This window comes from Rhipicephalus sanguineus, unplaced genomic scaffold (genome assembly GCF_013339695.2).
Source record: "Rhipicephalus sanguineus isolate Rsan-2018 unplaced genomic scaffold, BIME_Rsan_1.4 Seq6, whole genome shotgun sequence".
Taxonomy (NCBI): Eukaryota; Metazoa; Arthropoda; class Arachnida; order Ixodida; family Ixodidae; genus Rhipicephalus; species Rhipicephalus sanguineus.
In genome coordinates this window covers 24,367-38,430 of record NW_023615595.1, presented here as the reverse complement: position 1 = coordinate 38,430, position 14,064 = coordinate 24,367, and the positions used below count along the sequence as shown (strand labels likewise).

Below are 14,064 nucleotides of genomic sequence, written 5' to 3'. Positions count from 1 at the left end.
GCCAAGCAAGGCAAAATAGATTGGCTTTAGTAAGGGAATTGACCTCAGCTTGCTACTGCATCACTACAGCTACTGGCAAACATTTTGCCTTGCATTATCTAGCATAAGTTTCTTAATCGATCCAATCCGATTGACAGTTGGAAGAAAAAAGGTTGTGGTAGAACACATCAATTGTGATTGTCAAAAAATTCTAGCTTCTTCGAAATCTACCAAAATTTTGTTGAGTGTTTATAGCAACATTTTGTTAATTACGATAAGTGTAATTCCATGCCCTTTTGAGTTATGTGGTTAGATACACAACCAAGCACGAATTCAAGTACTCTTGCCACCTTTTTTCGTTCTGTCGTGTAAACGAAAGGTGAAAATAAAAAGACATGATTGATTGATTGAAGTATCGTTACTGCAAAGAAGCGAACGCTGGAAAGAAACGGATGGTAGATATGCTGACGTTTCATTTTGACAGGCATTCAGTTCTAGCATGAACACACATAGGACATGAGAGAATATTGAAGTGTTCGTAAATGTACTGCAGTGTACAGAACTCTGACGTGCAGAGTACATTTGCTTCAGCGACTGTCTTGATGGTACCACATTGTGTTGCAGAGTTTAACCAGAGATAAAGCTCATTAAACTGGTGAACAGGGCAAGTTTGTAAGCATTCAACATTACAGAGAGCATGAACAAAGGGTGACAGAAGGCAGGATGAGTGTTTACTGGTAACTGAACAAGTTTCTTGTGCAATGAACATACACTCGTCAAGGTTAAAATAAACACAAAAAGGCACTGACGTTTCGGGGCCCGTACGGGTCCCTTGATCACAATGAAGATGTCAGCGTGGGCATGCGGCTATTTATGGGTCAGGTGGCGCAACGTGCGGGTGTATATCTCTGGTAGATTGCCCTTTGTCCTGTTTATTGTGCGGTTAGTCGACTGAATATAAACAAGTTTCTTTATTTGAAATTAACATATATACTTCGAGGTTTGCACCTGTCGAGTGACAGTACGCTGATAAAGTCACAATTACAAGATAGGAAATTATCTGCTGTTGTGCACATTTAGGCTCAAGAAAACTATCGCGTAACGGTGCAAAGTCACAGAAACAATTAGGGCAACTACGCACTTGTGGTGCGAAGACTGACAAAGTGGCGAAGCTGGTGGTGTTGCCCTCTCCTCAACCCCACTTCCCTTTCCCACTCATTGCTATACTATGCTGTGCTTTACCCTCTCCCTCCTCCTCACCCACACTTCTCTTTCCCACCCCTTACTATACCATACTATGCGTGGCTGTGCTTGCTCTCTGTTTTTTCTACCTCTTTTCTTGTGTCTGTTTCTTTCTCTATCTTTTTCTCCCTTTCTCTCTCTCTGTACTTGTTCTCTTGCCCATCGGAGTTACACTCAAACCTCATTATAATATCTGTCACATCTGCCACGAAAATAACTTCGTTATATCCGAAAATTCGTTATATACGTTTATTTGTAACACTGTATCTATGACAAGACTATTCTTCATTTACTTCGTTATAACCGATAATTCGTTATATCCGTGTTCGTTATATCGAGGTTTGAGTATATTTCATCGCACGCCAGACAAATCGGCGCACATGTTCTGGGAGCGAAGCAGAAGTGGGCAAAAAGGATGAAGACAGCATGTGCTGGTTCATCATGATGATAGTTTTCAGGTCACGCTACGCAGCATAATGAAAAACCTTAACAGCTGTGCTGTAAAACCTGGGACACACGCGTGTCCATATTCTCTTCTATTTGAAATTCCTTGCCAATTTCTCATGCTAACTGATCCACAAGTTTAATAAAATCCTGGCTTCATCCTGCCTCGGGCTGCAGCTGCTCTGCTGACTTTTTCGAGAGAAGTTGGAAGTGGGTATTCAAATAAAAGCTTTTTCAGCTATCTGCAAGTGCTCATCCTGTCTTCTGCCATCTTTGTATGTCTACACTTTTCATAATTATTAATCAGAGGACATGGAGCTGTCGTTGTGTGACCAACCGTATTCTACTTTAGCAGCTGTCATAAAGCATCAAAAATGACATTACATGCTGCATTTTATATTTGTTCCTTTGGTGAAAACACCGACAAACAAAAGCATTTCTAGCTCATTGTGGCTGTGGGCAGTCTTTGGACCAAAAATGTTCCTTTTCAAAGAGGTGACGTCTTCAATACTTTGGGCATATACTGTCGCCATTGGATAGCTGCGATTGGTGCCACCTAGCGATCAGGTGCATTTGCGGCAACAAGTCATCGGGTTATAATTACCTGATGAGGGCCAATCTCAGCATCAATATAAGGTCTTTGGCCCATATAAGTGTATGTCTGCTGGCCAAGATCGTTGTTCAGGATTGTGTTAACCGAAAAATCTTTACTATTCTGAGGCTTATTACTAGACGAAAGCATACATGTAAGCTGGTTTGCAAGCTGTGTCCTATCATGAGAGACATTGACTATAATGAATGAATGTGGAATGGGCATGCGTTAGGCAAAAAAGAAAAGTTTCAGTACAGATTAAATGTGAACGCACGACAACACGTATAATCTGTCTCTTTGTGCTACAGTGCAATTATTTCAAGGCAATGTTTAACCAACTGCCCCTTATTAATTGCTGCTCTATGACAGTATTACAACTTTATATTCTGGCCAATGTTTTGGGACATATTGCATTCTTACTTCTTTCTGAGATTCAGGTCCTTAATTGACAGTTTATATAAACACATTCCGTTGGACACCATATAACTTGGGTCGAAACATCGTCTGTCATCTTTTGCTGTGCCAATAAATAAAATTATTTTTTGTGAGTTCAGTTCATGCATTAGTTGTTTCACCTTTCTGCATTGTTTGATCACCATTTTCTAGCTTATTATGAACCTGAATAGATTTCTCGCTGCAGTTCACTGAGAACCTCATTGATACGTTCCCGTTTCACACATTTCCTGGTGCCAACGTTTCCAATATTGTCATCAAGCGAAACCGCATGATGTTTCAGTGAATTCGTATTGTACGTTTTCCCAGATAGCCCTCTATTTTCCCACTTTTTTTTTTAAACGTATGAACGAGGTTCTACTAGCTGTGTATATAACCTAGCCAAATACGGTACATATACACAACAATCATTAATTAATAATAGTGTGAGCCTGGGCTTATTTCTTTTTTTTAAAAGAAAGGTATTATGCATAAATGTATTACACGTGCTTTAACTCGAGTGGTTCGTCCTGTGTGCGTCGTCAGGTTTTTTTTCTCTCTTCATTTTTTCCCTCGTTTTTATGTCTACTTGCATCCGTATACTTTAATGCTCACTCCGGCGAGCCCTGTATATCGTACAATCTACTCGCCCTATTTCAGCGCCTTCGGCTGCACAGCTGTGCGTTGAATGCGGCCTTGCATTGCGAGCCCACGCGTACGTGCTTGTGAGATTACCGCATCGCCCGAAGCTATCGATGCGTAAAAAGACCCGTGCGACCGAGCCTTCGTTGTGGGAAGCGCAAAAAAAACTGGCTACCGCGTGTCCCCAAAAATACAGCGCTTTGCGGTCGCGATATGTGTACGCTGTCCGATTGAACCTTAGCGCAGCGCCGACTGGCTGGTAAGCCGACCGCCTCGGCGGAGCTGGAATTTAAAGGGCCGATCCTTTGGTTGTATTCTTATCTTTGGCCGGTCTCCCATTTCCGTCTGCTACGACTGGCGCTACAGGTTGTTGTTCGCTCGGACGTGACTGCGTCCTCAGTTCGCTCGATTCAGGCGTCTCCTCCGCGCAGCTACCGCTTAGCGCACGGCGTAGCGCGCGCAACTCTGCGAGCGTGACGTCAGAAAAGTTTTTCGCGACGACGGCGTTCGAGCACGGGGCGAGGACCGGAACGAGTTTGTTGGGGTCACGTGACCCGAGCGCGACTGTCCGACGACGGCGGCGACGGTTTTTGTTGCCTACGCTACGCGTAAACGACCGTTGTCAAGGCACAGAACACGGGCCCAGAATGCCGGAGAGAGGTCGTACGACAGCCCTAAGCTCACGGAGACTGTCCGGATCTCTGGCGTGCGCGTGGGTCCAGCGAACGCGACGGTAGCCGCGAGCGGGATGGACAACTTCATCGAGTTTCGAAGTTTGGAAAGAGTTTTGGCAATATGGCGACGCTCTGTCCTGTAACAACAATGCTACACGGCCGCTCCCGTGGACGTTGTAGTTATCGGAGGAACGGAGGAGACAGTCGATCAGTGAACAACGACCGGATACGCGAAACTTCAGTGTGACTGTCGGGTGCCTGTCGTCGTCGTCGCGTTAACCCGTCCAGGAGAAACTAACTGTGTGATGTTCTGCGCGCGAGTTTTTGTAGTACTACATCGTCAACCCGTACAACTTGTGTGTGATTGTGATAAGAAGTGCGCGTGTGTGGAAGGACGCATCACGGTTTGTGGAAGTACCTAGTGAACCGCCGCCCTGCGACGGCAACAAAACAACGACCATGGTCCATCTCTGCCTTTTCTTTTGCACGTTGCTGTGCACGCTAGGAGCTGGCATCGCGGAAAACGGTAAAGGAATGCGCTTCCGGATTTAGTTATCTTATGCTTGTTTAATCCTGTTTGTGAAAGCCGCTTGTTTATCCGTGAATGTAGTACGCTTCCATAAAGGCGCAGCCCTGCGTAGGGATTGATTTCTGATCAGACGTGCGCGGTAATACAAAGATAAGCGAAACTAAATAGTGGGCGCCCAGTTAGGAAAACAAGAATTGCGGTTGCTGTCGAAAGAAACAAGTAAAAACTTGATTCCTGGACGACCCACTGGACAGGCAAAACAGGAAACTCGTTATGATAACATGTAGGATAACTAGCGAGGTACAGGTACGAACTAAATGCGCAGTCTGAAAGCCTTGAGAATGGCACAAGACGTATAGTCATTTATTAAAAGGATGAGCTATTCGAGCCTGGTGGTTTTCTTTAGAGAACTGAAAACATGTGAAAGCCCTGAGGGGTAGGAGTTGAAAAGTGATGCTTGAAGGGTTCTTCTTCTGCAATTGAGGCTTTGAAGAATAAGTGCTCTGTGATAATGATTACAGGGGGCGAGGTGACCGTCGCAGCTTAAATTGGCTGTTTGGGTTCACAAGGATAACGGCTATCGTAGTGGGTGTGGTGGAAAACATACGCAACTGTACGGATCAGCTTGTAAGCTGTGGAGGTAGCAAAATTTAGTGACAAGTATGTGAGTCTCTAGCGCGTCAAATGTTGGAAGCATGTTTTAGTGTCAGTGGTTTTTGTTCGAAGAGAAGGTACCGAGCATGAATCCAGCTGCTAACTTTTGTAATAACCATGTAGTATTAGCTGGCTTATGTTGGCAAGGATAGCACATGACACTGGCCACATTCTAGTTTTGACAGTACATACAAAAGATTTTAAAGCAAGAAGCTTGAAGAAGGTACAAAAACATGTATAACAGATCCGCAGAAAGAAGCCAATGATTACAGTGTATGCCGGCAAATAGCTGGCAGTGCTTGGTAGTGGCAAAACGTAACCTAAAAAAGAGAAGGATTGGGATTATTGCAACTGTAGTGGCACCAAGCCTAATACATAGTTCTCACTTGATGATACAGGCGCAGCTTCTGTTTGTGCTAGTACCTAGATATGGCAGCCACAGTGATGTGGTTGCCCTGTATTATCATATGCACATTGTTAAGTTTTTCAAGAGTGACTGTTCTTTATTTGATTATCTTATGGCAATCTGCCGGGGTTTGGTTTATGCTGACAAAGCTGTACTTTAGCAGCTCTGCGCATTTAAGCCAGAGCACGAGAAAAGAACATGCAGGCAGGAGCACACATCACCTTGCGGTTGCTTGTGTTCAAGATATGAGAAATGAACACTTCTTGTTTATGCAGCATCCCAACGTGCTAGTACCGCAGGATGGCGACCATGATGACATCGAATAAAATTACCTATAAACTGAATGGGATTGCTGAATGAAATCCCGAGAGACAGCCCACCTAAAATTGAGAGATCTGTTGAAAATATGAGGTGGGCTAACTTATTGTGGGCAGCAAAAAAAGAAAGAAAAAGATGTGAAAAATGTATAGCAGCCAGAGAACACAGGCTTAATAGCACTGAATTCATTTGTTGTCAAAACCATTGAACAAACAGTCGCTCTCGCTGTCAAGCAAAAGGTTGACAACCTCATCACACGCGGTGTTCGACATTGTTGGTAGAACAGTGGAAGAGGAGACCGCTGAAGCATGCCGCCCACTAAGCTCTCCATCTTCTGATCCATTGAGGGCAGTTGATGTACTTTAAAATGGTCTGGGAATGAGCCTGCTGGTATGGTTTCATGACTTCAAAACAGCGCGAAAAACAAAGACACAGCATTTGGTCCTGTCTGTTCTTCTCGTGTCTTCGTTTTTAGCAGTTTTGTAGTTGGTCGATATATCGCACCGCTTGGAGAAGCTTATCACCAAAAGGGACCCATTGTCAGGGTTGGGTTATCTATCGGTGTTCTTGAAAAACTAGAAAATCACATAAAAAACAGGGGTGGGGGAATCTCTCGGCATTTTACGGTAGGCTACCTGGATGGCATGGCCAAATGGTGATTGCTGTGCCAGAGAGAATGTGCAGAAAGGCAGGGAGCTTAACAAGAGGTAGTTTGGGTTGGCTGCCTTTTAGGGGGGAAGGGGGTGAACCAATAGAAAGAGAAGGTGAACGGAAGAGAGTTGAGCACAAGTAAAAGAACCATGTGCGCTGAACCGGAGAGCAGTCCGTGCTGTTAAAATCTATCGTAAAGGCTTGGGACCTTGGAAATAGAGCAGATGAAGCCTTCTTCGTGGGAGCACTGTCCTGGATCATTTTGTTCTGATAGTGCACAATTGTTTAAGCGGTCTGTCACTGTGCATGTCGCCTGTGTCATGGCACTATTGCTTGGGCCAAAAAAGGCAGAAGTTCAGGGGAAGATGGAAGCTTAAAGAGAGGAAAAGTTGATGAACACAGGGTGTCACTGGAGCCGATGTTCCAACAGGCGGGCTTATCGTGGACAAGCATCCTTGAAGAAGACATGGCCGCTTGTCGAAACATCGGCACCGGCGACACCCGGTGTTCACGAATTTTCCATAGCATTGGCCAACACAGATCATGCGTGTCTCGGGATAGCCACATGTGGCACTGGTGGCCACTCCAGTTGTGGCACTGCATTGCGTTTGTGCATCACAAAATAACAAGCAACCTAAATAGTGGTGGTCGAGCATGGGTTTTTGTAGGGACCAATGTAATCCAATGCCAAACAAAAGAAAAAGAATTTAATTTTAGGGTTTTGTGTGCTCAAACCATGATGAAAACCGTGATACGATTATAAGGCATGCTGTAATGAGGAACTTTGAATTAATTTTGACCATGCTGGCTAAATCTTAAGTACACATGTTTTTAGCACTTGACTCCCCTTTAAATGAGTCTGTCATGGCCTGAAATCAAACCCGTGACCTATTTCTTAGCAGTGAAACACCATAGCCGCGATGGGTGACTCGTTTCAAAGAGTTTTTGAGACACAGAAAAAAATTCTTAAGCTATGTATTTAAGGGCCTTTGTAACATAAAAGCAGGTGCAGGGAAAATAAAGGAGTGCTGGCTCCATTTTTCGAAGGCGAGTTTACTCTGCCGTAGATGTCTCCCATATACAGAGACTGCTTTGAGCAAGTGTGGAAATCAGTAAATGCTGATAAGATATTTATTTTGACATTAAAGTGGATTTCCACATGGTGCACCAACCAACATCGACACTATTGTGACTCGGGCTACAGTGTCAATTCTGGTGACTTCATGCACCAGTGTGGCTAGTTGTGATGACGTCAGGTACCAAAACTTTCAACACGGCCGCTTGTGTGTCACCAATGGAGCCACGGAGCAGAGCGGCCATGGAAATATCGCAATATCTTGCGTGAGCACGTGATGAGAAGCTCATACAGTGTCCTGAGGTCAGGGTACAGTAGGAAATGAAATTAACTTTTAAAAACATAATGTGATTACTTTCTCACGGTTCACTCACACTTACCAATACATTTTCTCAACTCTTGAGGCCTTTCATTTGATGCAAAAAAAAAATGACAACTGAAAATTTTCGTGTCGGTACCCATTGGCTTTAGACTATATTGTGTATGTCTTCTTACTTCACTGCTGCGTGTTTTGTTTGCAGACCACCAGCAGTTGCTGTCCCCACGCTTCCTGACCCCGCCCTCGGGCGGGTACGTAGGTCTGGGCGAGAAGCGAGCACTGCGGTGCGAGGCGGTCGGGGCGCCCGCACCGCGGCTGCGGCTGCTCAAGGATGACCAGCCACTCACCAACTGGACCTCCCTGCGGCTGGTGCATGTGCTCAGCAACATCGGCCTCTCTCAGGCTGGTGCCTACCAGTGCTTGGCCAAGAACACGGCCGGGGCAGTGCTCAGTGCCAAGGCCAAGCTGCAAGTTGCACGTGAGTGCTGTGCTGCGCCCTTGCTTCTTGTGTGCACGAGTGCCCGGCTTTTGTGCATGCTTAACACTTTGCGACACGCGTTATGATCGACTGTCTATAAATGCGTGAAAGTTGCCTAATTTGATGCCAAGGTTCTAGAGAACCAATTTAAAGCGAGTGGAAGTGTTAGAATAAATTATTTTGTATTTTATAGCAATTACTTAAAAAATTCTTGGAACATGGGGTGTCGCTGAAGCCAACGTTACGACAAGCGGACTTGTCTTTTTCAAGCACTTACCCTTTCCTTCTCTTTTGTTTGGGTTGGAGGAGATGGTACGAAACGTGCACATGCACGCGCTAAGGTAGGCAATGGCAGCCTTGAAAAGACAAGCCTGCTTGTCGGAACGTTGGCTCCAGTGACAACCCATGTTTCAAGGTTTTTTCATCGCTTCAAGATTCTGTTTTCAACCTTATAGCAATTACTTGTAGTTAAAAAGTAATTGATGATCTCAATATTTTATAGTTAGTCGTGCCATATTTCTTTATAAAATGAATTCAATGACCCTACTCAAATCACATGCAACAGTTATTTGATGGTGATAAGCATTCTTAAAAAGGTTGTGGGGATTGAGGCTTGCCCGTCGCCATTGCGCGAGTTTTTCGCCTATTTCTGCCATCCTCATGTCCGATCATGCCGCTCCCCTCCTCCGCCGTCCTACGGCGCTGGGCGAGCGGGGATGACGTTAACCCCCCTCACCCCGGCGCTGGATCTCGACGGTGGCGCCGCGTTCGAGTCTCGTGAGACGTTTTGCGCGGCGGGAGGGAGACACTCTCTGGACCTCGTAGGGTAAGCACGCATTTTCTTTCCCTTCCGTCGGCTCCTTTGTTTGGGCTCGCTCGGACGGAGTTCGCTAACGGTGCCTTGCGCCAGCGGCGAGCGCTTACCTTACGTTGTCCTTTTCCGAACGCTAGGCTGAAGAGCGGTGCGGTGCATTCGCGCGTGGTCATACTACGCCGAAACCATACCTATCGAAGCCAACGCGAGCGGAGTTTGCCCTTGCTCGAGCGATCGGGCCCTGTGGTCGCAGATCGTAAGAGTACGCAGCATAGTCGCGAGGGACCGTTTCCCTCAGCGGCGTGTCGCCGTGAGCCCTTTTGCCTGCGGAGACGTCCTCGCGGCACCCTTTGTGTTGTACTTTCGCCCGTGGCGTGGTTAAGCCTGTTTTGCTTCTCCCGCCGCCTTTGGGAGCAGGCGTTGTACTGCGTTTGTGGTGTTGCCGCAGGCAATAAACTGTTGCGGATTTTTTAGAGCAGCACTGTGTACTTGCCGCGCTACGCTCGGCACCTTGTTTGCGCTCGAACATACGTGTGCAGCGGCGCGCTAGTTTACGCGAGGCGACGGCAGACACGGCCCTGTGGCTCGCTAAGTCCGAACCCACGCTAGTGGCCGTACTCCTGTGAGATACATGCACACTACAAGGTAAAAAAAATATTTTGAAATTTTTGTCGAAACGCGATACGTCCAGCATCTGTTTAATTGTGGTACTGTATTCACCAGAGTGATAGTGTGTAGAAAAATGTGTCACCCAGAAGTGGCCTAAAGAGACTTTAGGTAACACAAATGTTTAATTTACCATTAGCTCAGCATTTGTGGTCTCTTAATTGGCAGGAGTGCACAGAAATGGCAAAATTGTCACGTCTCCAAATGTGGAGGCTGTGTCGTAAAGGGTTAATCAAGAAACCATAATTATCTCAGTTTCATGCATAATCGGTCACACTGATGCGGTCAGCAGTTCTGCTTTGCCATGTGCCATTGCACTTTGGAATGGTCTTCCTCATAACATTACTGACCTTAACAACTCGATAACTCTCAGACAAAAAAGTTGGTGCGATATTTGGCTTACTTTGCTAACAACCAGCATTTGTTTTAGTTCTGTAGTTCTCAACTTTATTGTTATGTTGTTATGTAAGAATTCATGCTAAATTTGTTGCTTTACTGTACACTGATAAGCACCCATGTGTTAGTTCACCTTCGTTTGTTTTATTTATTTCATGTTCTTTTTAGATTATTTAATTCTCGTTCTGTTGATAGTTATGTCGCTGTATAACACGTTTATTGCTCCACAATCTGTATGCCCCCCTCACACAGTACTCCTTCTGGAGCCTGTGGGGTATATGAATGAACAAATAAATAAATAGCCTATTTCTTGTGCTTAATTTGGAAATTGAAACACTAGATAATATTATTAGCTATGCCACTTATAAACCTTGTAGCACTTCAAAGTGTATTTCTATCCAAGTGCAACAACAGGGTCCTACATGGTACCACTTGGTTGTGCCAGGATGTACCCTGTTCGTATGCATAGCCTGCTTTTATAAGTATGGACTATTGTCTCAATAAAAAAAAAAGTCCAAATTAAACACGTGACATGCATAGCACAATATTCTCCTCTGCATCATGTTTCTGTCGTGTCATTGTGCAGACTTGACACCAACTGAAGAGGTTTCTGAGGCAGTGCACGTGACTGTGCCCAAGGGTGGTCACGTGATCCTGGAGCCACCCGTGGTGGACAGCGTTCCTCAAGCCACTGCCATATGGTCACGGCTCGACAGTACACCCTTGGACAGCAGGAAGTTCGCAACTACACAGGTGTGGGGTTTTTAAAAAGTGATAGAGAATAGCTCGCAGGCAGAATTAACATGGGTCTTAAATTCCTCTTTTTAAGATCTTGATTGAATTTGATGAAACTTGCGGAGCTGATGTATATTTGTGGGCTGGTTTCACACATGCAATTATTTTTCCAGTACATGTCTTTAAATCATCAAACGTTTCATGCGGCTAAAGTGGTTGCTTGGCATCAAGGAAATTGATTATCTCTCAGATGGCGGTACATGCAGTGAGCATGGTTTGCAGTGATAGTTCGTTTATATTATCTTTGTTTGTTGTTTTTATGTTCCCTCTTTCTTTTCGTTTTGGACTGCGCATGTATATATTGCGCGGTATTGACAAACAAACCTTTGTTTTAAAGTTAGCGCTGTTGTATGTTTCTTTCTTTTTCGGGTGTTCCGTCTTTTGCGCTGTTTTCTTTCGGCTATTTCATGTACCTTTGTGGTAGCAAGATTTTTCCTTAAACTAAGATAGTTACAAAGTAAAACGCATACTGAAATAATCTGAATTGAGAACTGTGTGCAGTAAAACAAAATGGTTGTTCTGAACCCATTTTAACAAAAGTTTTATTGCTTCACCGTCACAACCATATGACAATATGTTGAACATTCGTCAGTGAGTCACTGTCAAGCTAGAATGTTCAAACATACCATAACTTCTTTTCAAATGGGTTTAGAATACCCATTCCTGTTTTGTTGCATACAGTTCTGATTCCAGATTATTGTGATATGCTGATTTACTTTGTAACTCTCTCAATTTATGAAAAGATCTGGCTCGTAACAAGGCCCATGAAATGTTTCATATTTTATGAAGTAGACACTGTAGTAGAAAAATAATTGCATGCTGGAAATCAGCATTAAACTAAGCAAGTTTAATAAAAATTGATTTATAATTTTAAAGAAAAGTGTTAAAGCAGTGCCCTCCCTAAAAGTTTCCTTTTTAATTAAGCTGTTGCCCTCCTTGCTAGGACAACCGCTTGGTGATTCTGGAAGCAACTCCACAGCTTGAGGGCCAGTACCAAGTTGAATTGACGAATCCGCACACTGGTGACACCGTTTTCGGGCCAGCGGTGGAGCTCAGCGTTGACAGCAGTGGTAAGTCACAAGAACACCTTCGCCTGTGCTTTCTAAAATTTTGACTCGTTAACCGTTTGTTTCGCTTTGTGGTGAACGCAACACCCTGCGTGCAAAGAGGTTTCATTACTAAGTCCGCTCTTTCTCTACCCCTTTGCTGCATCACTTACTTTTGCCATTTCTGTGCACTTTTGGCAAGGAAGAGAGCACAAACATTGAGCGTATGGTAAATTAAACATTCTTCTCACCGAAAGATCCCTTATATTGCTTCTGGGTGAAACATTTTTTCTACACAGGATCGCTTGGTAAAGGCTGTACTGTGTTTCACAAGACGTGGACGTAGGGCGGTTTGGCAGGAATTTCAAAATATTTTTTGTACATCTTTATGAATGCTTACTACCAGCAGGTAACTATTGTGTGTACTTTGAGTGGGTCATTGAATTTGCATTATGAGGAAATAGGGCATGACTGGCTGTCAACTACAGTAGACTCTCGTTAAACAGAACCTAAAGGACCAGCAAAATGTGTTCCATTTAACAGGAGTTCCGTTTACTGAGAGAGGAGCAGGGGTGCAGAATGCAAATATGAAACCAATAATATTAGGGGCAGTTGTTCCGTTTAAGTAGAAGTTCTGTTTAAGAGATTTCCGTTTACTAAGAGTCCACTGTATTTAGATAATTACGTTGTAATTGCTGTTAATTGCTATAATATGCACTATGATTTATTTTAACACTTCCACTCACTTAAAATTGAGTCTCTAGAACGTTGGCATCAAATTATGCAAAATTTCACGCATTCATAGATAGTCGATCATAATGCATGTCACAAAGGGGCTATGCCGATGCTGCAAAAGCTTTGCAGCATTGGACTGTATACACGAGAAAAAAATGTTAACAGAAATTTAGAGATGGGTGAATAATAAATTTGAAGGTCAAAGCGAACAGTGATTTGGCCGAATGATTTCGAATCTAATAGTTCGAATAGTATATATCGCACATTTGTGTAAAGAAAAATAAAACTTTTTTGGTTCGAAGTGAAGTCAGTGTGAATTTGAATTATTGCAGGATTTGAATAGAAGTACGGTGCAAGTTATAAGTGGTAAAATATGCTGTTTTAAAATTTGCCATGTTAAACCATATAAACTTGTATAACACAATTTAAACTTTTGAAGAAATTTGTTGGGCTGCACGTAATATGCACACTTAGCCTTGAAGTGCGGCTTGGCGGTAGTGTGGATTTTTTCTGAATCGGCGGTTTCATGGCGTAGCATCCCCACGCCGCAGTGAAAGGATCTTTTCAGGTGGGTTACTCATGGTGAAATACGTCTGTTCGTTTGTTTTGAATGCTTCGAAATTTGGAAAATTTTGAATTCGTGTCTAAGCAAATTCAAATACCATAATATTTGTTCTAATATTCAAAGTGTTTGAATACTTGCAGAGGCCCAGTAAATTGGTGAGCAACTGTTCTTATTTACATTGCTTTGTTTCCAGGTGGAGAGCACAAGGCAGAACTTTCCATTGTTGTGCCACCAGTTGACCGACAGTTCAACAATCTGGGCAATGGTTATGACAGCTACCTTGAGTGCATTGCTGCTGGCAGGTGAGAACCTCGTTAAGTGTGCTTGATTGGCTACACAGCAATGATGAGGAGATATATTAAAGGGGCACTAAAGAATAAAAAAAATGCAGCCAGCTTCGTGCCATGAAAACCGTCGGACAGCAAAGCTGTAAGCGCGCGAGTGTATGTGAGGGTAGACTTAGGCCCGTATTCACAAACGCTCCTCGACTCGAAACTCGACTTCAAGGGATCCTTGAGGACTGTCTCGCGTTGCAGAAATCACTCTCGACTCGAAACGCTCCTCGAATGGAGAGAATCCTCAGTGTGCTCCTCGAGAATCTCGAGGTAGGCC

The 14,064-nt window shown here is 44.1% G+C and overlaps 1 protein-coding gene across 1 annotated transcript; it reads left to right on the top strand.

Moving 5' to 3' along the window:
- The first annotated feature begins 3,898 nt into the window (after positions 1–3,898).
- On the top strand, positions 3,899–13,758 carry LOC119377879 (protein sidekick). The gene is made up of 5 exons (XM_037647175.1): positions 3,899–4,531; positions 8,160–8,435; positions 10,898–11,064; positions 12,050–12,176; positions 13,646–13,758. The coding sequence occupies exons 1-5, from the start codon at positions 4,465–4,467 to the stop codon at positions 13,756–13,758; spliced, it is 750 nt and encodes a 249-aa protein (XP_037503103.1). The 5' UTR covers positions 3,899–4,464.
- Positions 13,759–14,064: the final 306 nt, after the last annotated feature.